The sequence below is a fragment of the Poromitra crassiceps genome (assembly GCF_964638095.1).
Source record: "Poromitra crassiceps genome assembly, chromosome: 12".
Classification (NCBI taxonomy): Eukaryota; Metazoa; Chordata; class Actinopteri; order Beryciformes; family Melamphaidae; genus Poromitra; species Poromitra crassiceps.
Genome location: NC_139632.1, coordinates 16451946 through 16478861, shown reverse-complemented (window position 1 = coordinate 16478861; position 26916 = coordinate 16451946). Strand labels below are relative to the sequence as shown.

The 26916-nt window shown below is 44.3% G+C and overlaps 1 protein-coding gene across 3 annotated transcripts; it reads left to right on the top strand.

The window, feature by feature from the left end:
- On the top strand, positions 1–26538 carry tjp3 (tight junction protein 3). 3 transcript variants are annotated; one of them, XM_083647851.1, is made up of 30 exons: positions 1–156; positions 6981–7037; positions 7863–7987; positions 8187–8289; positions 8862–9156; positions 9318–9421; positions 10104–10293; positions 10566–10641; positions 11314–11414; positions 11855–11951; positions 12465–12668; positions 13360–13463; positions 14665–14749; positions 15498–15586; positions 16037–16133; positions 17007–17098; positions 18459–18534; positions 18629–18702; positions 20015–20078; positions 21430–21586; positions 21714–21822; positions 21971–22190; positions 22534–22733; positions 22908–23003; positions 23302–23381; positions 23542–23752; positions 24035–24135; positions 24714–25310; positions 25838–25899; positions 26023–26538. In XM_083647851.1, exons 2-30 carry the CDS (start codon positions 6990–6992, stop codon positions 26135–26137), a joined length of 3972 nt encoding a protein of 1323 aa, XP_083503977.1. In that variant the 5' UTR covers positions 1–156; positions 6981–6989; the 3' UTR covers positions 26138–26538. The 3 variants fall into 3 exon arrangements, with proteins under 3 accessions (XP_083503977.1, XP_083503976.1, XP_083503978.1); XM_083647850.1 differs by lacking the exon at positions 1–156 and adding an exon at positions 6181–6225; XM_083647852.1 differs by lacking the exon at positions 1–156 and adding an exon at positions 6737–6806.
- Positions 26539–26916: the final 378 nt, after the last annotated feature.

Genomic DNA, 26916 nt, shown 5'->3' with positions numbered 1-26916 from the left:
GCAGCTAGTGTGTAACTAGTCAAAGCTGACTAACTTTAAGTTTACAAGAGGATTTAAGTATCTGTGAAGTTTAATTTGAATTTGGGCGAATTCCCTGGAAGTATTCAGCTAGGTTTAAAAGAAGAAGTTCACAGCCAGGAACAGAGAAGTTTACAGGTAGGCTTTCGAAGTGAAAGTTGTAGTGAACTATTTGAGTGAAACCGTCTGCAAAAGTGATTGCAAACTAACGTTAAACGTCTTTGTTTGAAGTGGATACAGTTGTGCATTTAATCAATCAAACTTAAAAACACTACGTTAGCTAGCTTACACGCCTTGAACTGTAGGTTACAACTGATTCCATCCATGGCATAAGCTAACGTTAAACCAACGACATAGCGGGTTAATTGTATCTATGTGGAATGGGTCTTTTGTTGAAAAAAAATGGGGGTATTGTGTGTGTGTGTGTGTGTGTGTGTGTGTGTGTGTGTGTGTGTGTGTGTGTGTGTGTGTGTGTGTGTGTGTGTGTGTGTGTGTGTGTGTGTGTGTGCGTGCGTGCGTGCGTGCGTGCGTGCATGTATGTGCGCGCGTGTTGTGTGTGTCGTGCGTGTATTGGGGACACTGTATGTCAGATGCCACAAGCCCCACTTTCCTTTGCCTCACCTTACTGGTTCTGCCACACTTGCAGGTTTCTGCCTGCCTGCCTGCCACGCTGTTTCACAACAGTTTCGTCTCTCTGCATTCCCGAACAGCTGCGTTCTCCCTGCTGTGTTATTTGCAGAGATCCTTTTTGATTCATGATGACCCGAGTTATCAAGATTACTGGCTTGTCATTGTGTGAAGAGCCTTTTAGATTTGTTTCAAGATTCGATTTCCTGATCTTGCCTAGCTGACCTACAGTGCCTGGGGATTTTGAAATGATATCCCAAACCAAATGAAGTTTTATTGATCAGTACTGTCAGGAGCCATCCTCTGCACAATCCCCCTGAAGAGCATGTTGTTTGGCAACAGGATCATGATGGGAGTCAGAGTAGCCTAGTTGTAAAGTGGGTGTTTGCCAGATACTTCAACAATGTTGACGGTACATGCCATGAGTACATTAAAACCACTGGCTGAGCGGAAGGTAAAAGGCTCTGGCCTGTGTAATTAACAGCCACTCTGTGTGGGCTTTAAAACCACTGAAGTATTTGTCCTCCAAAGCTCCCTATATTTACACACGCAAGTTTTGCTATTCCTGATAAACCATGGATGTATATGCTGAAGCCTCAAGAGCACATTCCTTTTGTGATACAGTCACTTACATAACATGTTAGCCATTTACATTGACTAGAATAGCTTGTTTGCGTCATGCACTATGAAGAATTCCGGTAATGTGGCACACACTGAAAGTAGGCCTCTGTTGTCTTGGTGAAACATTAGCTATGAGTTGAGTTGAGTTGACCTCTTAGCTTGCTTGTGGTGGGAACAAGGTGCTCAAGAGACCGTGGAGAATTGGTAACGGTAGTTGTTTGCACACTGGAAGGCCAACGGCAGAATCACTTCTGAGCTCTTTCTGAACAGACTCCAGACTGCACAAGTGTGACTGTTTACCTACTGAGCTCCTTAGCTTCACTGCCCCAGCTGCTACTGAGTGTTTGCTTTAGTAACAGTCTTCTTCTTCTTCTTCTTCTTCTTCTTCTTCTTCTTCTTCTTCTTCTTCTTCTTCTTCTTCTTCTTCTTCTTCTTCTTCTTCTTCTTCTTCTTCATCATCATCATCATCAGGTGGTTTGGTTCTGCTCTGTTTCCCTCAGACTGATTAATAATTCAGTACTAGTGGCCTGGCCGTCCAAAGGCCAGCTGTTCCACCACACCCACCTGAATGTAAACACCTGCATCAACATGTTCCACACACACCACTTCTTTTTGACTGACTGTACTGTGGAAGCAGATCGTTGCTAATCAGTTACCAACTTACTGTTCAGGTGCACAAATAATCTCTCCGGCATGACCTGCCACTCCTCTAGAGTACAGCAGACTGTACACTTGAAGACGGGGCATGGCGATGGCGCTGATAATCAAAGACTAGCAGAGAGAGATTGCAGCACGCCCACGCTTTGGGCCACGCATACATGTTTACCACGTAGGAGAGATACAATCAGAAGTCCCTCTCGTTTCCTCCTCTTGATCTCATATTAGCACAGCTTGGAGTCTGTAAAGGAACCCAGGAAACTTTACTCGGGGCAAGCAGACCTATAGCAGCAAACACCCCCGTCAATTATTAACGGGCCGGCGCTCTCATTCCCCTCTGCGTAACCATAGCACCAAGCGGAACGAAACCCAGCCGGCGGCTTTGGGGACCTGCTGTTGCCTTGTGGGAAAGACCACAAGCGAACCTAACATAGACACACACATCCACACAGTGGGAGTGAGTGGACCCGTTTGACTTTATGATCCCATCAGAAAGGCAATAATAGCTGGGTTGATGGATCCATGACCTAACTGGTGGAGTTTGTGACAGATTTTTCGGTGATGGGTTTATATATTTTTAGGTTTTAACTTTTGTTTTGTTTTGTTTTTTACATTTTTCTTTTTTGCGGCCTCCCTCCTGTGGACTGTCTTCCCTGGATGTCTATGTATCGGTGACGTGTGTGTGACAGAGATGTAGACTAGACTACAAGGGCATTTACTGACTTGGCTCAACTCTGGAGTTTGCCTCTATGAGTGTCGGGCAGACCAGGGGTGGCTCAGTTGGTCAGCATCTGCGTTAACCAGAGGAGACCACATCACTGTTGTTGTCATCATGAATCTGACACAGCGAATGAAGCTGATGAAGCACTTTGGGGCGATGCCCCCGGAGCCTCCGCCGCCACTCCTGGTGGTGCCTGTAAGTGGATGGATACTACAACACAAAGGATCGTCTCGATTTGCTTCCATCTCTTACTGTTATAGATGTCTAGGTTGGGCAGGGGGTATGTTCCCAGAACATTGGTTGTGTGTAGCTTCATTCTCTTGGAGTGCTGCAGATCAGATTGCTTGTGGTAGTGGCTGTTTTATACTGCGTATAGTTGACTGTGGTAAAAGTGGTACTAACATCACCTACTGTTTAATGACAATTAGGGCTACAACTAACAATTACTTTCATTAATATCGAGTAATCCCCCTCTTCGATTAATCATATAGTCTATAAAATGTCAAAAATAATAACAAATGCCCATCACAAGTAGGAGAGTCCAAAGTGACGTCTTAAAAGTGGAGAAAAGAAAGCAAATGTTAGTACGGTACTTGGTATTATACTTACTTGTTAAATGACTAAAATGATTAGTCTATTAGCCACTGATTGTTTCAGCACTAAGGCAGTTAATGAATGAGCCTATCCTTGTGTGAAATCAGCACAGTGTTTCCAAAGTCATGTTTGAACTTACCCACAATAGCCCTCATTCACTACCCTGACTTTATGCAGCACTGAATACCTATCTGAATACCTATCTATACCGATCACATTTAAGATGCCTCAGCTTTCCCATATGGCTGAATGGGCTTTTTTGTGCAGGTTCCACCTTAAATCCCGGGCCATAAAGGGCAATAGAGAGTGGCTGAGAGAGTGGGCAAAGGCTGGGTGGGGGAGGAGCACTCCAGGTGGGGTTTCTGTTAGGCGTTTTTTTTCTTTTCTTCTCTCCCCATTGACACGGAAACAGCAAAGCCAGACACATTAGATATTAATTCGGTAGGAGGATCAGGTTTCTACTGGACCACGGCCACCACCATCGACACTGAGCAGATCCAAAGAGGAAGGCATTGGATTTGGGAAAGTGTGTGATCTGTGATTTGTTGCTTTTGCTGTTGCCATATGGGATATAAAGAGCGGGCTGTTTGTTGAGTGCAGCAAGCCACAGGTGTGCTGCTGAGCTTAGACATCCCAGTGGGAGATGGAGGTGAGGTTCAAAGAACAAGTGGTAAGTAGGAAGTGAGGAATACAAAGCATTTTATAGTCTACTAACTACTACTACTACTGTACAACCTGCTGGAAAGTACCCCAAAATAAGGATGTGAAAGTGAGATGACTTTATTATTACTAAGCATATATATACTAGCCCCAGCTACAGGTTCCTTAGAAATGACAGGGTGAAAACCTAAAGGTACAGTAGTTTCAGAAAGGCCTGAAGCCTGTGGGTTTCAACCAGGCTTCCATCATCCTCACAGGCAGTAACTTTGTTAGCCTGTCATTTAGCGAGTTAGCCTACCTACCTTTCTTACCATTTGACTGAGTGAACTGAGTTTTATTTATACAATTGACTTTGTTTCATGTCATATTTGTGACTGAGATGCACACATGCCATGTGCTGTTCTGCTTGTCATTTCAGCAGCCTGGCTTGTTGTTAGAAACAGCAAATATGTTCAGGAAAGTCCCTAGAATGAAGGCTGATAGCATCACCGCTATTTCCATGTGTCTATCTTTCTTCCTTTTCCTCCAAAGGTGGATAGATGTTATGTAGGCTGCATAATCAGTGCTCACTTTTAAAACTTCTTAAAAGTTGAACTGATTAGAATTAGATCATTAGTACTAATCGTTTGACCAACCAGTATAAATATTGATCCACTGACCAGTGTACTGGCAGATCATGCCTTGCTGTTTGTCAGACAGCTGTAAAGTTTAACGATTGTGTTTGCTGTTTGCTCTCACAGTCATTTCATTCAGTCCTGACTTCTGCTCATTTTGGCCTATTGATTTTTATTGGACTTGTCTCATCTGGACCACTGATCTGGACGAGCTAGTTAGTGATCTTCTATTCTTAAGATTCAAGAGCTCTTCACTGATCTACTGCTGGACTACTTGACCTTTCATTGACTTGCATTTTCAGCACAAAACACACGCTGACTCACATTTGTAGTGAGGTTATCCCCTCATGGGCTGTCCACACTCACTTGTGACTTGTGAGACAGACAGTTAAATGCATTTGAACCCGTATTCTCCTTAGGTCAAGGTTAGATTGTATTGCTCACACTGCTTTATGCACCCCCAAGCTACAAATAAACACTACAATATCAAATAACATCAGGTATTGATGTCGGTATGCAAATAATAGCTTGGCGTGCACTTGGCCAATCCACAGCCAGCTCTCATTTGAGGGGACAGCTCTGTGTCCTTGTCTGTATGTTTTTCCCTGCTGTGTTCTGGTTGATCATTAACACTAGTCAAACAAACGGCCTACTGTTCACAGGTCACACATTACTCCTGTACTTCTGCTTAAAGGAAGTTAGGTTTCCCCTGCTAGTCTGTCTGTCAGCAGGATATCTCAAAAATGACACTTGTGAACAGATAGGCCTTGCGCCAAGGAACAATTAGCCTTTTTCACCTCAGCCATTTTGTGTCTAAAAGGCAGGAGGTAACACAGGTGCAACCACAACATTTACAAAGCCCCACCCCCACAGGCACTGGTACTTCCTACCTTTAGTCACAAAATGGCTACTGGCTCCTCAATTGGTTAAATCTTTGTGGTGATCCAGATGTGGGGTTTCCACCGCTGACTTTTTTTTTTAAGCCATAACTATGAAACTAAGAGAGATAGTCAATCCAAATCCTATATGTGTATTTTTGCAAGGTCAAGAAATCAATCTAACTTAACTAGAAATGTAAGTGATTATGTTTTTGAGTGCAACAACAGCAATTTAGAGAATTGTTCAGCATTGATGGATTTTTACCTACTGTCCCTGCCAATGTAAATGTGTGTCAATATTGTTGACACGATGTTACTGGCTCCTCCCCTTTGGTATGTTAATAAACCATTGGCTGTATCAACACAGGACTACAACAGTGCATCTCTGTGTTTCCGAGTAGACTAGCTGGCTTTACCCGTTCCTGTCGATTAGTGTGACCCAGAGTCGTATAAGAAAAGAGTTGCGACATCTTCATTCACTCCAATGGACCAGTTGTTTACCTCACAAAAGTTCCCGGAAGTTAAGGTCCTGGATTAAGCAGCGCTGTCGAGTTGCAGCAAAATGGACCTTCTGTGATGTACTTTGAAAGGGTCAGACGTTTAAAGAATCAAATTGTATTTTATCAGCTTTATTTGATGCATTCAAGCCCCCTTCCTGGCTATTCATTGGCTACTGAGTCACACATTTTGGACCTCCGCTGACGCCACTCTCTAACTAGATTGCTCTGGTATGACCAAGCAGGCCTCTTCCTCTCCTGACATGATGAAATGTAGGGCCTGACCGCCTGCATGCTGTGTGCTTTGGAAATGTGCAGAAAAATGGCAGTCATGTATGGTATGTTGCTATGTCGGCGCGGCGAGGTGGCCTAGTGTTTAATTAGAAGTTTGCTCCCAATGCTTCTGCTTGAAAATAAATATATAACGTATTGACTGGGAAAATGCTTAGATACTCTGAATAACAAGAGCACTGCAGTGCTAGCTGACACTTGACTATCTAAATGCTCTTCCAATTGACCAACTTCCAAGGCCAAGTGAATAGACTGTTTACAGAACGACAACTATTAGAGATACAATTGTGTAGAAGAGACACATTGTCTCTGTGTCACTGGAGGAGGAATATATACTGTATTTGACTCTACACATTGTGTTTCTAGGGGTACGCCCGAGGTGTCATATGTCGTCAGTACCACAGGGACATAAGCACACACACACAGACACACACACACACACACACACACACACACACACACACACACACACACACACACACACACACACACACACAGACACGACAGTAGCCCCTCCCCCATACCTGTCAGGCAGGAATGAGACAGGTGAGAGCATGCTGGGAGAGGGTTGGTTCAGTCAGTCAGTCACACACAAACACACACTGTTCCTGCTCAGGCTGTTGTCACTGTAAGGGCCTGGCTTTTATACAGTATATTAGGCTTATGATGTTGTCAGTGCGTTTCCAGTACATTGTCTTTGTTGATATAATCATTCAATATTGACAAAGTAAAGTATTTCTGTGCCTTCAGTTGTTGCAGTTGTTTTCCAAAGTCTCATGGAAGCCGTGTTGCTTTTTTCCAGAAACCAGGCATGGAGGAGTTAACGATATGGGAGCAGCATACGATAACGCTGAACAAAGTAAGTAGTCGTTTGTACCTTTTATTCTTGTTTTATGATATGCTTCAATGCCAGAGGTGAAAGTCGAGCTGCCATGTATGGCACACAGAGGCACTTGTATTGTCTCCGAGGGTATTGTCAAACACTTTGGGGGGGGGGGTGGTTGAGCTGGACCGTGCTTCAGACCTATCGCTTTCGCAGAACAGAGACTCCAGGAGGAATTCAGAGCGACACACCCTGCTGCGCACGGCAGCACAGCACCAGCGAGCTGCTCACTGCCCAAGTCGCACCGAAGGCTGATGGAATGCGGGCCACTATCTCTTCATCTCCCACACAGGCGCATACCCTGTGATTCTCTGTGACCCAGTGGTCATTCTCAAAACCTTTTTCATATCAAGGACCCCTCATTTAGTACACGCGTTAGGGGCACGGACCCCCATATGATGAGGTTGTGTCTCTCAACCCTGAGAAATCTGAGAATATCTTAATCACTACTAGATATGAGTTTGTCCAGAATTCCATGGCCATATGTATTTTAGAGAGATAATGGAGAAACTATGATCTAACTATGATGAACTACTTGTAAATTAAATAATGCTGAAGGTCAATAATTGCATTAGTTTGCTGGGGACCCAGTAGAACCCGCTCAGGTGGTCCTGGTGGTCCCTGGACCCCATGTTGAGAACCACTGCTTTAACCTGCTCACTTTCCAGCACTCTTCTTTTTTTAGGTTCATTTCTGTGTTGTGTGTTATGTTTTGCTCACTTACGTCCTCGGTCAGCCAGCCTGTATCTGACTCTCTCTGATCACCTCCCACCCCTCTCCCTCTCCCTTCCTCTCACCCAGGATTCCAAGGTGGGCTTCGGCTTTGCCATCTCGGGCGGCAGGGACAAGCCTCACCCGGATTCTGGGGACACAGCTATAGTGGTGTCCGACGTGCTGCCAAACGGACCGGCCATAGGGCGGCTTTTGTGAGTTAATTACCATTGCACTTGACTGGCGGTTTGTTGTGGCGCACTGTAGGAGCTTTAAGCCTGTTTGCATACAAAACAAATGATCACTGCCTACTTGTCTTGCATAATGTGAATTTACCTGAGAGCTAAAATAATACTAGAGGCAAATACAGTCACATGTTTCTTTACTGATAGTAATGTTCCTCTGCCCCTGCAGCACCAAAGATCAAATTGTCATGGTCAATGGAGTGTCCATGGACAACGTCTACTCCACCTTCACCATTCAGAACCTCAAGTCATGTGGCAAGACTGCCAACATAGTGAGTATGGGCCAAGCACTAAGCACAATACCTTAAAGTCGAACTGAACCCGTTCGTCACGTGCATATGAGTCCGTTTCAGACTGAAAACACATACACATTCATTTGGAAGAGAAAATTATCCTGAAATGAAGATTTGATTGACAGCTACATGTCATGATATGATTGGTTGAAATGGGGTAGAAATTTGATAGTACTAGGTGACGTCAGCAAACTGTACATTACTGTTATCAATGAAATTTTGAAAAATGAACTTTTGATGTGAAAAAGTGTGAAAAACGAAAGAAATTAGATTGTTGTGATTTTTTTTGCATACATTATTACGGTAAATAAGTGCACTGCATACCCAGGTATTTGAACTAAAAGAAAAGAAAAGTCATTTTTGGGTTCAGCTCAACTTTAATACTTCTCCTCCATTGTCTTGTCTGCCTTTTGTAGTTTAGATTAGTGAACTCAACTGTACCCTGTGTCTTTCCTAGACTGTTCCCAAGTGTTACAAAGTCCTCTGTACTTTGCTGATTCCCGCATTCTCTCGTTTTCTCTCTCTCATGCCTTCGCTCCCTCCCTCTCCAGACAGTGAAACGTCCTCGTAAGATCCAGATCCCAGCGACGACCAGGCCGTCGCGGGCCGCCTCCCACTCCAACCTCCTAGAGCAGGACCCTCCCAGCCGACGACAACGCCGCTACTCTGACGGCAGCGACAAGGGTCGAGAAGCCACCCGGTATCGCGCCCGCAGCTCCACGCCCGACCGCAACGGGCACGGCCACACACTGCCTCTCATGTCCACGGGCTACAAGAGGCTGCCACAGCAGCAGGCTGCAGACAAACCCATCAGAGCCACTCTAGTTAAGAAGAAGCTCACAGACGGTAAGGATCTAATACAGCCAAGTTAGCTCTCTAGCCTTACTGCCTTGGAACTTGCACATACCTTATCAATGCAGGTGCCAAGGTGTGGTCCAAAAGTACTCAAGGGGAAGGAGACTTTTCTACCATTCTTACCGGTTTCTTTTGTCGTCCTTTTTCTCCAGAGTACGGTTTGAAGCTGGGCAGTCAGATCTTTATTAAGCACATGACAGAAACGGGCCTGGCTGCTAAAGAAGGCACACTCCAGGAGGGAGATCTCATTCTCAAGGTGAGACTAAAGACTCTGCAGATTAATCTGTACAATGTATCTTTTCTATCCTGATATTTTGTCAGGCCAGGGTGCAGGTGTAAAGCCAAAGGCCTGGATCATTTCAGTGTTCATCATCTACAATGTAATTCTCCACTGGCATGTCAATAAGCAACTCAAGGTAGTTATGGAGTACCACAGGGATGACATCTTTTTGTAGGCCAACCCGGAAGTTAGCATTGTGCTGTTTCCCTCGTCTGGTAGTCAGTGGGATTTTTCGTATGTGGATTTTGGTTAGATAAAACTGCAATCTTTGTGTTCAGCAAGATAATCTCCACAAACATCACTTTTAAAAATGTGATTTTCAGAAAATACTTCAAAAATCATAAAAGTGGTGTTCATTTGTGAAGATTATCTTGCTGATGCACTCAAATATTGCAGTTTCATAAACTCTTGTTAACCTCACATGTTATTTCAAGCATCTAACCAAAATCTCCATAAAAAACAACAACATTGACTTTGAGACGAGGGAATCCAGGAAGTGTCAACTTCCGGGTTTTTATGACTCATTCCTGCGGTACTCTATTTGTGCTGATGACTAAGACAAATTCCTCATATGTAGTCTTGCATATTGTGGCAATAAAAGTGATTCTGATTACATGCAATGCAGTTGTATTAATTTAATTTGGATCGATTTGTCCAGATCAACGGCATGACGACGGAGAACCTGTCCCTGCTGGAGACGAAGCACCTGGTGGAGAAGAGCCGAGGCAAACTGACCATGATGATCCTCAGGGACGACCGCAAGTTCCTGGTCAGCATCCCAGAGGTGGAGGACAGCGCGCCCAACAGCGCGGACGACCGCCGCCACAACAGCAGCTCCGAGCTGGAGGGTGAGAGAGAGGAAGAGGAAGGGAGGGTCGGGTGGAGAGATGGTGTGCGTGAGGGTTAGAGGGACAGAGTGTGAGGAGGAGCTTTGAGGGAAGAAAGTTGAGAGAGAGATGCTCTGAACTAGAGCATGTGAGAGAGGGAATGGAAGAGTAAATCAGTGCAGAAGGGAGGATTGCAGAGGCAGGGTAGTGGAGGATACATTGAGATATTCAAATGCAGTCAGTCACTAAATGTCCGATCTCATTGCTCATATTCCCTGTCTTTCTCCCGTCAGACATTTCAGACCTTGACGCAGACATCCCAGCTCCCAGAATGTCCCGTCCCCAGACCAGAGAGAAACGGTCACGCAGGTACACACAGCGCCGCCGCCTACTTCACCACATGCTAATGAATACCTTGTCTAGCCCGGTCACATTTCTTTCAAGTTGTATTATTACCCAGATGGCAGAGGTACACTGGAATGCATGGGTATCCCAATAGTAAAACTAACAAGCAATAAAAGCATCTTAAGAGGCTAAACAGTTTTCCAATACTGTCACTGCAGTCTGTATCTGTATGCCTTAAGCTTCTGAGAATAGGATTACTGAAAGACACACTTGCTGTATCTCACCATTGACATGTTAATGCTTCATACTGTAACATATCTTCTTGTAGCTACCTGATGTTGTCACATAATGTTTTGATTTGATTTAGATTTTTATGTACTCTAGGTGCCCAAGAAAACCTATAAATCATGTTGCAATATGTGTGTATTATAGAAACAAACTCACACAAACTACACACAAACAAAGATCACTGCTGTTTTGCCCAGGCTTTACAGATAAAGTGTGCCACATAGAACCTACCTTTTCTCAAACATATATCATGACAATCATAATTCTCGAACACCCCCCAAAATGGCAATACAAATAATTTAGCTGTAAAACTCACCTCTCAGCTCATCATATAAAGGACAATATAACTTGTAAGAATAGGAGTACCAAAAGATGATTCTCTTCTCTTTTTTTGTCTTTTTAACCCAGAACCAGAGCTGAACCACCTCCTCCAGCCAAGTCCCGTGACCCATCCCCTGTGCGCTCCACCTTGACCCGGCCTCCTGCCAAGACCTACCCCTCTCGCAGAGGTCAGCCCTGCAGAGAATAGCTCTCTCCTACCACAACCACACACAGTTCATTCATCATATACTCAAACAAATAGCGATTGAATTACACATATTTCAGGGGTTATGGGGTTTCTCAAATTACCAAATCAGGGGCGCCCCCAGAAGCTTAGAAATATGAACATAGACACCCCATCGGCAGGAACAACACTGATATTGCAGAGCTCTATTTTCAGAGCGTCTTGAGACATGACTGTGTAAGTTGAGCTCTGTCGCCTACTGTGTTAGCAGAGCTTGTTTGTTTTTCTCTAGCTGCTGCAAGTCACATGGTGAATGAAATCCAAAAAGAGAGGCAGTCAGCTGAAGCGAGGCAGCACAAATGTGGGCAAAAATACCCAATGGGGCAATATGTACAGTAAAAGAACGCAATTCATGTTTGTTACTGTCGATTATTGTTTCTCCAGCCCCATCTGAGTCCGAGTCAGACCGCAGTGCCTCCCCTCCTCCTGCCAGGAAAGACCGACCCAGTCCTGACACGAGGGACCACTCCAATAAATACGGGTCAGTAATGTGAATCCTACAGTGGTTCGGACAAAAATGGAAGAGTTCAACAAGCTCTATGATGAATTGCATATAATCATATTTCGCTATTTTAGTTTCCACAATAAATGATCGTAGATTATTGGAAATAACTAAAGATTTAATTTCATTTGATGATGGGCGCATATGTAAATTGTCTGATTAAGGTGCCAAAAGTTCAAGAAAATATTGTTCATCTAAAAATTAAGATAAATAATCCTGATTACTTGCAACAGTTTTCATTTTAGCCAGCAACCCCAGTAGATGACCAAAAAAAGCTACACAATACACCTGCATTGTATTTTGTGTATTTCTACAGCTTTTAGCTTAGTTTTAGTGTCAATCCCATGTAGCCTATAAGAAACTAAAACCAGAACAATATACTCTCAAATTTACCATCTAACCTCAAATCAGATTTTTTGTTTTTTTACCACACAATGTCAAATAGCGCGATATGTTGTTAATAAATTAAGTTTGTTTTTCCTCTTCCTCCAGGACTCTGTCAGGACTTTCCACCCTCCCCAACCTTTCCACCCTCCCCAACCCCCGATCCTCCCCTGTGGTCCACAGCTGGACCGCCCCTCGCTCTTCCTCCTCCGCCTCACGGCCCCGCAAGCCGGTGTCGGACTCAGACTCAGACCGCAGTGCTTCCCCTCCCCCAAGGAGAGAAAGCCCCCCCCGCCCCGACTCCAGATACAAGTAAGGACCAGGGATGCACATGTTGATTCAGCTAAACCCTCACATCAACTCAGATCCATTCTTTCCACTGCCTCTCTCCATATTATCTTTCTTCTTTTTTTTGCTGATACCCAAATGAAGCTAGAGGAAAAAGCCAGCACTAAAAAAGGAAATGTGTTGTGTTGAAATTCAGGGTTTATTTGCATGATGGTAAAACGTAGAAGCTGCATGTCTAAAACAAACTGATTGTAATGATAGAGATGTAATCAATAATGTGTGCAGGTGAGATTAAAGAGAAGGGGCTTATAAACATCTCACCTGAAAGATAAAACAACCACGAAAAAAATAAAGATGTCAAATTTAGATAACAGAATCCATTCAGTTAAACCCAATGTACACCAGATGCGTTGCGGCTCCGTGCCGGAGCGGACTCTCGCCCATGTTAATAGATGGGCAATACATGCAGTACGGAAAAAATACACACCTGTTTTATTTTTATCGGATCCTGCATGCATCTGACAGATTACATTAGTGTGGGTCTACTCTGTTCGCAGCCGTACCGCATCTCTTCCGGAGCTGGTGGACATTAGCCATTACAATGATGTTTCAGCTATCCAGCATTCCTCAGCATCAACCTCCCCTTTCCTTGTAACCTCTCTATCTTCTATCGCACAAACTCACATGTCCCCTGTGTTCCCTCCCCTCCACCCAGAGTTCTCCCTGACCTGCCCATCCCAGGGATGAGAGCCTCCCCTATCCCTGTTCGCCAGGAGCCCCCGCGGAGAGTCAACTCTCCTATCAGGGCCCCTCCCCCAGGTCAGTGTACACACACACACACACACACACACACACACACACACACACACACACACACACACACACACACACACACACACACAGCAGTGTAACCTCCCTGTGGCCGTACACACCCAAGATTTTGCCTGAATCCCCTTTGACAGTATTTGTTTAACCATAGTGTATTTGCTGAAGTCTCACTGAACTGGGCTTACAACAGCTCAGCATTAAGCTGGAAACATGTTACAACATCAGCGTCGACTATTGGAGGGTCACAGGGGAGTCCCCAGCAAAATGAGTAAATTGTGTGATTTCATTAGGATTTCAATCACTAGAAGTTAGCCCAAGGAGAGAATATAGTGTATATACTTGGTCATAGTTTCACTCTCTCCTGTTATCTCCCCATCTACATTATATTATACTTGCGCTGTTCACGTCAGCTGCGTCGACTCACATTTTCGGGGAGCTGCACGGCAGCTGCGCCGGCAGGCTCGCCAGCCGCGGCGTAGCCCTCGGTGCAGGGCGAGGGCTTTGACGTTGTAGCATGTTTTCAGCATTACCAGTCAAAGTTAAGGTCAGAGCACTACAGTAAAGGACAAATAAGTTAATTGTGATACTTTGTATAATACCCATTAACTAATGAGACCACGGTGGAGATGATTTGGAGCCTCATCTCAGACCAGTTGGTGTTAGTGTTTCTCAAAACTAAGACCACATTTCTCATAAATCATGTCAAAAGGATGCTGCCCATTTCCTGTGGAATCCACCCGATGACACACACAGTCAAATGCAGTATAGAGGCCGCCAGAGGCTCCACTCCTCGTGGTGATGGTCTTGTTTGTTTATGGTCATGACTAATGTTTTAAAATGAATGTGCTAATGATTTATTGATGTTAAAATTCTACCCGTAGCAAGTTTAAAGTGGCATTAAGTAGTGTCTGACCAGGGAATTGCATCAACACATTGTCAGCAGGTGTCTGGCACAGCTTACGGTGGCCTTTAATGGACATAAATAATTAAGTCACATTCATAAATAGTTAAGTCACATTTTCACAAAGGAGACACGTCAGCAAGCTAATTAGAGCAGAGATCCACCTAGTGAGGAGGTGTTGTATCACAAAAAATATTTTTAAAATACTGTAATAACAATGCTGCATTTTACTCCTTACTGCACCTTTAAAGATACCATGTGTTGTAACTCTTCTTCTCTCTTTCTCCCTAGACTCTGAGTCGGAGTCGGACGGCAGCTCGGCCCCTACCGAGAGGCAGGGCACCCCCTACAGTCAGGACTCTCGCAGTAGATACAGGTATAGATGAAGGTCCGCCCCACCCCAACCTCCCACCCTCCCCTCTCCTGAACCCAACACCCGGACTGGGACACTGAGCCGAGCGTGCACGCCTCTTCCCTTAACAGTGTATACATTAGCTAATCATGAGATACCGTTTACCATAACTACTTTTAATTACTTCCCTCTGTGCTGTGATTTTTATTGATTTACTGATTTTGTGTCTGTAGAATTGTTGTTGTTTAATTTAATTTTATTTGTGTTTTTGACTGTGTACCCCGTGATACAATTTGTATTTCTGTTGAAGTTGTGTTTATCAATTAAATAAAAGTGACTTAACACTGAACAAGTCCCTCTACTGTATGTGGCTAAGTGTTGATGAGACAGAGGACACTTTTATCGCTGATTAAAAAAATACCCCAATCAATAAAAAATCCCCTATTCACTGATCAGCTCTTGCAAATCAGCATGTTTTACACAACACCTGATTAATGGATGAAATTCATAACGCATAATAAGCATGACGAAGCAAGGCCAAGCAAGACAAATAACACTACGGTAATTGATTTTGTAATCGGTCACAAAGCAGTTAACCATCAAAGGGAGAACTACCCCCAGAGACACTAAGGTGAATATTAAATATTACAGTCTCATCCTCTCATCAATAATCATCATTGTAGCCACGGCCCGCCCCTCTCCAAACGTAACTCAGATTGTGTTGTCTTCCTCCTCCCTCACTCCCGCCTTCCTCTCTTCTCTTCTCTTCCAGAGTCCTCCCCGAGTTATCCCAGCCGCCCCAGGTGGAGCCGCCGCGTTGGAGCGCCCCCAGTGTCACCGCCAGCAATCCACCACAGAAAGGTGTGTGTGTGTGTGTGTGTGTGTGTGTGTGTGTGTGTGTGTGTGTGTGTGTGTGTGTGTGTGTGTGTGTGTGTGTGTGTGTGTGTGTGTGTGTGTGTGTGTGTGTGTGTGTGTGTGTGTGTGTTGAACGTTAGTGAGTATATGTGCAGGTGTGCGAGGGAGTGTTCTTGTTTGCATTCAGTGTCTTCTCGTTTGCATTTGAATATTCAAAGAGTTAAATGAAACAGCCACCATTTTAGAAAGGCAATAAATTGCAAAATGACTTCTGGTATGAAAGTAAAGCACATTATCGGTCATCTTAACATATCTTCCAAATGTGTTTATGAAGACAGTCATCTGCACTCTGTGAAATACTGATGAATGAATGTCAGGTAATCCATCCAAAATGAAGTGTTGAAGTACGGAATGAATTGCTTTGGAATGAGCGCCTTCGTTTACTGATATCCACAGCTCGCTCAGAATCGGGGTCCGAGGCGAGCTACGCATCTGTCCCTCGCAGGAACTCGACGGACAGTGGCAACTCCAACAAGGCTAAGAACCGATACAGGTGAGTCAAACAGACAGAACGAAGCTGGTTTGATAGGATATTGTAATAACACATTATTTGTCCTAATATGGTTGATGGATTATCGGTAGCCCTCCTTTCATTGTTGTACTAAAAACCACTTCCAGACAGCTACAGTTGTTCTATTCACCTTATGTGGCCCCGCCCACTTGACCCAGTTGTGTGTGTTATAACTTCCTGTTCAAGACGCTGTCTGTTTTACCTGGTCAAACCTAGTCTGACTCACTGGCTGCAATTTCACATTGAGTGGCAGATGATTATAGAGGCTGATAACACAATGAACACAATATAAGTACTGTGCTGTCACAGGAAGTGTCAACACAATAGGAAGTAATTGGCTGACCCCCGCGTTGGATCATAAGGCGAATAGTAGTTGTAGTAAATACACACTGTGTTGAGGACGGGGGACGGGGGGGGGTTGCCAACAGTTGACCAACATTTTTGTTGTGGTAGTACATGGTGTAAAATACAGTTATTCGTGCACACAGAGGAAAATTAGAGAAGGGAGTGAAGTTTTTGGGTCACTGCTTCAGAGTAGAGATGTGAGAAGAGATGTCCACACAGGGTGTCAGACTGGTTCATCTGCTTAAGACACATGCATGTTGGCTCACTGTAAAAGACTCTGTACACACTGACGCACATGACAATACTTCCTGCAGGTATTGCATAACATCATGTTTCACTTCCATTACTGATGTGAAAAAATATTTTTAAAACGAGCCATCTGGTGTAACGTCCCGAACTCCTATTTCAGTTCACCAATACTTTGTTCATATGTTTTCCTCCATTGTCATAATATATCTGATGAAAACTAATCATATTCAATAACACGGTTCTTTAATTATGTTCTCTCAGAGTCCTTTCTGAGATGGGCTCGTCTTCTGTCCCCGTGAAACAGGAGCCGCCTCGTCGGACCCCACCACCGGTTTCTAGACCACCTCCTGAAGGTCAGTATACCTGTCTGTCTCTCACTCTCTCACCCCTTCCTCTATCTGTCTCTCACTCTCTCACCCCCCTTCCTCTATCTGTCTCTCACTCTCTCACCCCCCTTCCTCTATCTGTCTCTCACTCTCTCATCCACCCTCCTGAAGGTGTCAGTATACCTGTCTGTCTCTCACTCTCTCACCCCTTCCTCTATCTGTCTCTCACTCTCACCCCCCTTCCTCTATCTGTCTCTCACTCTCACCCCCCTTCCTCTATCTGTCTCTCACTCTCTCATCCACCCTCCTGAAGGTGTCAGTATACCTGTCTGTCTCTCACTCTCTCACCCCTTCCTCTATCTGTCTCTCACTCTCACCCCCCTTCCTCTATCTGTCTCTCACTCTCACCCCCCTTCCTCTATCTGTCTCTCACTCTCACCCCCCTTCCTCTATCTGTCTCTCACTCTTTCATCCACCCTCCTGAAGGTCAGTATACCTGTCTGTCTGTCTCTCACCCCCCTTCCTCTATCTGTCTCTCACTCTCTCATCCACCCTCCTGAAGGGGTCAGTATACCTGTCTGTCTCTCACTCTCTCACCCCCCTTCCTCTATCTGTCTCTCACTCTTTCATCCACCCTCCTGAAGGTGTCAGTATACCTGTCTGTCTCTCACTCTCTTATCCCCCCTTCCTCTATCTGTCTCTCACTCTCTCATCCACCCTCCTGAAGGGGTCAGTATACCTGTCTGTCTCTCACTCTCTCACCCCCCTTCCTCTATCTGTCTCTCACTCTTTCATCCACCCTCCTGAAGGTGTCAGTATACCTGTCTGTCTCTCACTCTCTCACCCCCTTCCTCTATCTGTCTCTCACTCTTTCATCCACCCTCCTGAAGGTGTCAGTATACCTGTCTGTCTCTCACTCTCTTATCCCCCCTTCCTCTATCTGTCTCTCACTCTTTCATCCACCCTCCTGAAGGTGTCAGTATACCTGTCTGTCTGTCTCTCACTCTCTCACCCCCCCTTCCTCTATCTGTCACTCTTTCATCCACCCTCCTGAAGGTCAGTATACCTGTCTGTCTGTCTCTCACTCTCTCACCCCTTCCTCTATCTGTCTCTCACTCTTTCATCCACCCTCCCGAAGGTCTGTCTGTCTCTCACTCTCTCACCCCCCTTCCTCTATCTGTCTCTCACTCTCTCATCCCCCCTCCTGAAGGTCAATATAACTGTCTGTCTCACTCTCTCACCCCCCTTCCTCTATGTGTCTCTCACTCTCTCATCCCCCCTTCCTCTGGATGAAGTTTGTTATGCTCATCACAAAGTATAGAGCAGAGGAACTGTATACAGTAAGTCCTGACCACTGTGTCTCTGCTTGTACCTTGACCTTATTCAGATTCCTCAGAGTCAGAGAAAGACCAGCTTTCACACCTAAGGAGGTCTGGGAGCTCGGAGCGGGAGAGCAACCACGGGTAAGACAAAGTGATGCCATGTCAGATCTTCAACCAAAGACAATACACCACTAGTTTGTCCCTCTTTAGTGAGTCTGTTTCTGCCCCCTTGCAGTATTTCTCGTCCTACTAATGGAACTGGCACACTTAAGTCTGGGATTTCAGTGAAGAGCAACCCACCAGCCTACTGTAAGTACCAGCTTTGTCTCGGTACTGTAGCCCTTTCTGTCTTCCCTGCTATAATACAGTAGATGCCTTGCAGCATGATGTCACATGGGTTCCATCTTGTCATCTTGGGTCCCAAATTCAAAACACACTAAGCCAGTTTATACTGTGATTTCTGAACAAGTACAGAAGATACCAAACAGCTGAATTAAAGTGATAAATGACTGTAAGTGGTGACCCATTTAAAGTTGGAATGGAGTGTGCTCACCTGGTAGCACACGTACGACGGAGGCTCGGTCTTTGGCGCGGCCGACGCGGGTTTGAATCCGACCCAAGGTCCTTGGCCGCATGTCATCCCCTCTCTCTCGCCCCACCTTTCCTGTCTGCCTACTGTCCTATCTAAAATAAAGGCAAAAATGCCCCCCCCCCCCCCCAAAAGTAAATTTTTAGATTAATAGTTTTTTATTTTCCTTAAACATAGTGCAAGAGAACACATCACAAAACATACACTTGCATCCCCCCCAAACCAAAAAAAAAAATCTTAAAAAAGAAGTTTGAATGGAGTTTATAATACAAAGTATGTAAGAGTAGTTCAAAGAGAGAGAAGAGTAGAGTAGAGTTCAAAGAGGGCATGGTTTGAACTAGGGATGTTCATTTTGAAAATTTTCCAAAATCGATAATCGGTGAGAATTAACGATCAATTATCGATTATCGATTTTATTAATACTTAAATTTTTTTTCAATATTTTCAATTTTTTTTTTTTTTTTTTTTTTTTTTTTTTTTTTTAACAAAATGAATGCCTATGGCAGAAAATACGAAAGACAACGTGTTCTCCTCAATGAACTCTTTATTTCAATGTGTCTCCTCTCCAACACTGCTGTCCCCGGCGCATGCCGGTTTGAATTTCTCATGTTTAAAACAGTTTTGTTGGCACAAAGGCCCGTGCCCAGCCAGAAAACTAGAGACTATATGAAGCTCCACCTCACGTTAGTCGGCTGTGCAATGGAGTGGGGCGAGGAGGAACGAATTCCACCCAAACCTAGTCCAAAAAAAAATTTTTTTTTTTTTTTTTTTTTTAAATACCGGTAATTAAAAAATCGATCCAAATGCCACAGGATCGATTCCAATCCTTAACGATCGATTATCGATTTCCGATAATTGATGAACATCCCTAGTTTGAACTGTCCTCCCATAGCCTAAAGCAGGTAATAAAGTTGTGTTTTGAATTCGGGACCGAAGATGGCTGACATTCCGTGACTGGAACCCATGTGACATCAGCTACAGTACAAGGCATCTATAGGAGGAAGACACTCAACAGTGTGCTGTCTCTTTCAGCCAAGGCAGCAGAAGAGCCAATCTACTCCCTGCCTCCAGACTCCTACCCTACACCTAATCTAGGGTGAGTAAAGTCCTGAATAAAAAGTCCTGAGTAAATTATGCAGAAAAACAATGTGGCCTATCACAGCTATGCTGACGACACGCAATTGTATATTGCTCTCTCTTCAGCTGACTACTCTCCAATAGACTCGCTCTGCCGGTGCATTGACCAAATAAATGTCTGGATGAATCAAAACTTCCTGCAGTTGAATGGAGACAAAACGGAGGTGATCGTTTTCGGACCAGAAAAGCAGAGGCTCAGAATTGCCGCGCTCCTCGAGTCGCGATCCTTGAAGCCCAAGGACCAAGTCAGGAATCTTGGTGTTATTATCGATTCCGACCTGACCTTTAACTCCCACATTAAGTCTATTAGGAAATCAGCCTTCTATCATTTAAAAAATATAGCAAGAATTAGGGGCTACATGTCCAGACAAGATTTAGAAAAATTAATCCATGCCTTTATCTCTAGTAGGTTGGACTATTGCAATAGCATTTTCTCCGGCCTCACTAAAAAAGAACTTGGACAACTCCAGTTCATCCAAAATGCTGCGGCTAGAGTTTTAACCAGGACTAGGAAAGCTGATCACATCACTCCAGCTCTTAGGTCCTTACACTGGCTTCCAGTATCCTATAGAATAGATTTTAAGATATTGTTGTTAGTATATAAATCGCTAAATGGCCTTGGTCCAAGTTACATCGCCGACTTGCTCCCACGCTACGAGCCGTCTAGACCTCTCAGGTCTGCAGGGTCCAGCCTATTAGATGTTCCTAGGATCAACTCCAAACACGGAAAAGCCGCGTTTGGCCACTATGCCCCCACTAGCTGGAATAAACTTCCTAAAGACCTCAGGTATGCCCCGACATTACTTGCCTTCAAGAATAAACTTAAGACCCTGTTGTTCTCAGTCGCCTTTGACTGTTAATCAGCTCTTCCACTGCCACTTTTAACTTTGACTCATGTTTATGAGTGTGCTGTCATGTTTTTAATCTGTCCCTAGCTCTTTTTTATTTATTTTATACATATATATACTTTTATTATTATTTTTATGATACATTTTATGATTCATTTATTGTCATCATGTTCTGTCCTATTTTATTTTTTGATTTTAAATAAGGCGTTGTGTGCCTTTGTTTCTCCTTTTGTAAAGCACTTTGAGTTGCATACTTTGTATGAAAGGTGGCGGTGCTATATAAATCATTAAACTTGAACTTGAAACTTAAAGCTCTTTTGCAAATGGTTATTGATATGAATACAAATGTATGCAGTTACAGTATTTCTTTGAGCAGGTTAATTGGTGGCAACAGTGCCAAAACTTCAATGTTCCCCTCTCTTTTCCCTCTCTTTCCCACCTCTCTCTCTCTGACTTGCTCAGGTACAGCTCAGACCTGCACACAGTGAGGTTTGTGAAGGAGGGCAGCGTGGGCCTGAGGCTGGTTGGGGGCAATGATGTTGGGATCTTTGTAGGCGGGGTTCAGCCCAACAGTCCTGCCTATGAACAGGGCATGAAAGAGGGAGACCAGATCATGCAGGTGAGATAATGTTACTGTCCTTTAGCTCAAGAATTGAGGGTAAATATTATTTTCAATCCTATGATCAAACTGCAGTTATTTCCTACTTTACTTATTTATTAACACGCTTGTGTCTTATTTTGTTCAGGTAAATAAACTAGACTTTGGCCATTTCACGCGAGAAGAGGCCGCCAACTTCCTCCTCAACATCAAGAAAGGAGAACAGGTGGAAATCCGCACACAGAACAAGATGGACCGTAAGATCATAGGATAACTTCATTTCAGTCTGCTATCTAGCTATCTAGTGAAGATACTGTCTATAGGTGACATTAAATTTATAAATCTCAACTTTCCCCACGACTTCACCACATTCTTTTTCGCCATTTCTCTTTCCGCTCTCTTCAGTTTACAAGAAGATCCTCAAGTCAAACCTAGGAGACAACTTCTACATCCGGACCCACTTTGACCACGAGGCAGAAGGCCACATTGGGCTGAGCTTCACCAGAGGAGAGGTTTTCAGGGTGGTGGACACCATGCACCGCGGCAAGCTAGGCAACTGGCTGGCTATCCGCATGGGGAACGACCTGCACGAGCTGGACAAAGGCACCATCCCCAACCAGACCAGGTCAGGGGAGATGGAGAAGGAATTATTGATTTGTTTCATTTAATTTTAGAATGTTATAATACTGAAATAGATGTGTGGAATGAGTAAAATGCAGTTTCCCACTATTCAAATTTACAGTTTAACCTATTATTATTATTGTTGTTGTTGTAGTTATGAAGGGAATCTATATTTGAAAACATAAATTATTTTAACATCTTAGGATGGCTCCTATCTTAAATGCTAAACCATTATGTGATGGTGGATATCTAATTTTGAAATTAAACACTTCATATATTCATGTATTACAAGATTTATTTTCCTGTGCTTCACCTGCATTGACCCGGATTATCATTTTCCTCTTTAGGGCAGAAAATCTGGCCACCATGGAGCAGGCACAGAGGTCCAGTGGAGAGAGGCAGCAGGTGTCAGGACCAAGAGCCGAGTTCTGGAAACTACGGGGACTCAGAGGGAACAAAAAGAACGTCCGCCGGACTCGCGACGACCTTCTGCAGCTCACCATCCAGGGCAAATTCCCAGCCTATGAGAAAGTCCTGCTCAGAGAAGGTTGGCATTGTTGTTTTCATTTGTTTGTCTGCTGTTGAACACACCTTAGATGTGTGTGATCTAGTGTCATGTCAAAAGGCAGTGCTCCATTGTTTTATAATGAACATGCTCTCACAAGCCCATGTGTATTGATAACTAGTTGAACCGGTTTTGTTGAAACTTGTGTGTCCCCAGCCAATTTCAAGCGGCCCATCGTCATTCTGGGTCCTCTTAATGATATTGCCATGGAGAAGCTGGCCAGGGAGATGCCTGACGAATATGAAGTGGCAGGTTGGTTGATACTTTATATCAAAAGAGAGTCCTCCTTAGTAATGTATTTTGTGTTAAGTGATGAATGTAGCGTGTTGTCACTGTCGAGTGAAAACCTTACCTCTTATAAATGTAGACTTTTTAGGAACTTGTTTTTAGCTGTCATGTATTTGAGTCTAAACTCAACCCAAAGAGGAGCATGTCATTTGATGAGATCTTCACCAGACAACAGTGACATGTTTGCCCATCTTTGTCACTTATTCTCCTCCTTTCTTTTTATGTGGAACAATTTCCTCTTCTTCTCATTGTGTTATGGCAGACATGGTACCCCGCAGTGGAGCAGGAGACAGTGGCTCCACAGTTATTAAACTGGACACAGTGAGGAAAATAGCAGAGAAGGTGAGCAGTAAGAGTCACAAAGGTGAAACAGCTATGCTATGGTCATTCAAACACCAGTGAACCAGATGAATTCTCTTTCCATGTTTTGTTTTGTTTTTTTGTTTTGCTTTGCCTTCACACCTGACCTGACTCCTTTTGTGTTTCTTGTCTCTGTCCTCAGGACAAGCACCCCCTGCTGGACATCACTCCCACTGCAGTGGAAAGGCTGAACTACATCCAGTACCACCCAATGGTGCTGTTCCTGGACCCTCACAGCCGCAAAGATGTCAAGGCTATGAGGCAGAGGTACAGTCCCAATTCCAACAAGAGCTCCAGACGCCTTTACGCCCAGGCCCTCAAGATGAGGAAACACTGCAGCCACCTGTTCTCAGGTAATAACACGCACAAACACTGTCCCTGCCACATGCTACATTTGAGTAGACAGAATTGATTTGCCATCACGAGTATTTGAAAAATACCATATATGTTTGTCTGTGGTTTCTTTCTATCTTTATATATCCATTTATCCCAGAAAGATGGGTACACATTTTCAGTGTAGTCTCACTCACTGCTGAGATTTCAAGTCATTGTAGACATTTCAATGAAGTAACCACCACCAGCATGTAGTTGGTTTTGCACTGTTTTAATGTTTTTCCTCCGGCCCTTCCTCCCAGCGCGCATTGACCTGCAGCCCAGCTCCAACGTTTGGTATGAGATGCTAAAGGACAAGATCCGCCACCAACAAGCCAAACCTGTCTGGGTGTCCGAGGTCACGGTAAGACACACAGCTCCATCCGTCTCTCTCTCACTCACACACATGCACGCATGCACACACGCACGCACACACACACACACACACACACACACACACACACACACACACACACACACACACACACACACACACACACACACACACACACACACACACACACACAGAGTAAACACTGCATACTCAATTCCTGTGCTCTTACATAAGTTGGCATATTGCTACAACCTTGTGAAAAATTGGATATGTCCAAAAAGTTTAATTTCAACTTCATGATTCCAAGGGTCATAAACCTTTATCCCATAAAGGCCAATGTAAACTTTCAATTCAAACACTTGAAAATCACTGAAATTCGTTTAGTAAAATTGGTAATTGTTTAGCTATTGGGAAATTTGTAATTAGTTCATATTATTATGTACATAATAGTTGAATCATTTCATGAACTAAACATGTGTAAATAAAAGGTGATGCCAGAAAGTTTTTAACCTGTGACCTCAGTTGCACATTTTGCTACTCAATGACATACTTTACTTAAAGGTAATAACTAAAACTTTAATAACTAAAAGCCTGTGTCTTTATGTCAGTTGGAGAGTGGTGGGGAGCAGGACCTGGATGCGTTGGACCGAACTCACTCCGACTACCTCAGCGCTGCCAGTGACCTGGAGGACACTGATGGAGAGGCCTTCACTGACGGAGAGGCCTACACCGACAACGAGGACCTGGACGAGGCTTTCCCCAGCCAGGAATCCGCCAGGAACCAGCGGGGCTCCAGAGCGGCTGGATCCGCTCTGGCCCGATCCTCTGAGCCTGCCTCTGGGCACCGCAGCCCTGCCATGGACCCCGAGTCCGAGTCAGAATCCTACGCGCTCAGAGAAATCCCACCCTTGATGCACGTTCCAGAGCCACAGTCGTCCCGCCGCATGAGTTACAGCCCGCCACACAGCGCCGAGGAGGGGGAGGACGACGACGACCTTCCCCCTGGTCATCGGAGCTACTCGGACTCAGATTTCAGTGCCACCGATCCAGTTGCCCCCACCACCCCATCGGACGGACCCCCGGACTTTATAGCCCCAGACCCCCCCAGGCTGAACAACTATGTTTCTGAGCCTCCAGCTGCTGAGTTGCAGCCTGAGAGCCCCCCACCTGTCACCCTATCTGCCATTGAAGAGAAACTACAGCAGGTAAATAACATTTCTCCTTTTATTTTAGGCCACTCACTGACCTTTTGCTAATTGTTTTAAACTCAAACTTATGCTTTTGTAGTGTTCTGTGTAACTTAACACTAAGGCTTTATTGAAACCTCTAGTCAACACTGTGCATCATATTCTACTAATTGTTCATCTGGTTTTTAGAAATAAACAATATAGATAATAAATTCAACATAGATTTGTTTTAAGTCATTTTCTATGTTATGCCATGTTAAATAAACAGAATTGAAGGTATTTAGAGAGGGAAAGACTCCCGTCTATGTTGTTACTGTGGTCAAACAGTCGCTATCTGGAGCTCAGACAAGTTGCTGAGGGTTTACTGGTTAATTTGGTCCAGAATTGACCATCTTTATTGTGTGAAATAAATATTTATCTCCCGTGACTAGTCGACTACTTTTTCCGTTTTTGGGAGTTGTCACTGACTATTAAAATGCAGTAGTCATAAATGCCCTACTTAACAGAGCTGTTTATTGTCTAAAATGGGTCTTGTCCTCTTCCAGGCTCGTTTGGCAGAGCCGCAGGCAGAAGCACAGGAAAGGAAGCCTTCCCCTCAGTTCATTGTGTAAGTGTCCTGTTGCTGTCCATTGGTTTCAGAGTGTAGTCGGACTGGAAAGAGATATTAAGACATCGACCGCCTCCTCACTCTCTCTCTCTCTCTCTCTCTCTCTCTCCTGGTCTCTGATAGGCTGGCACATCACCAAGCAGTGCAGATCAGACGCACACAGATCCGAGGCAGCGATAGCTCTGAGGATGAGGAGGAGACGGACGATATTGAATGGGGTCCAGCCACAGAACTCTAGACCTCCTTCGGATCGAGGATTTAAACTGGAGTCAAACAGACTTGACAGGGACACGTGACCATTTCCACTCCCCGTCCCCACCAAAATGGTCTATGTGATAGAAACTCCGGGTTTCTCTGATCGTTTTAGACATTTTTCTGCAGAAGTTTTGTCTGAAGATGTTTTTGGTTGTGCCCATGTTTTTTTATTTAAACAACCCACTGTATGTTATTGCTTTTACCTTGACCTTTGTTATTATTATTGCTATGTAACACTAACAAATTCTAGTTTTATTAGAAATGCTATAAGATTGTACTCCCATTATCTTGATTCTCCTCATGAAAATAGGATTGTCAATGCAAGGATATTCATTAAATGTACCATGTATAATTTTTTTCTACATTAAACTGTTTTCCTGGTTTCCAAAATGGTTTCATTCATACAATATGGCATAGCTGCAAGGCCGGATTAACCATAGGGCAACCGGGGCAGGTGCCCCGGGGCCCTCGGGGTGAAGGGGCCCTCCAAATTTTTATTTTTTATTTATTTTTGTCGGGCTGATGTTGGGCTCCACAGAACTATGACACAAATCTAAGACCAATCAGGACAAAATAAAATGTGTTTCCAAGAAGATTAAGTCTGATGATTTAGTCTCATTGGATGCCTGTGGGCAAGTGGTGACCAGGGCCGCGGGAAGTGGGGGTGCTTGTGGTGCTGCGGCACCCTCTGCTGTTTTGTATTGGAAATGTAATGTCAATTATTTTTTCATCATTGTAAAGCCACAGCACAGTGAAGAGGAT

Excerpts from the sequence above, each read along its gene's own strand:
- tjp3 (XM_083647850.1), top strand. Across the intron at positions 22,734-22,907 it reads GAAAGTCCTGCTCAGAGAAG|CCAATTTCAAGCGGCCCATC; the intron begins GTTGGCATTGTT and ends GTGTGTCCCCAG. Across the intron at positions 23,753-24,034 it reads CTGCAGCCACCTGTTCTCAG|CGCGCATTGACCTGCAGCCC; the intron begins GTAATAACACGC and ends CCTTCCTCCCAG.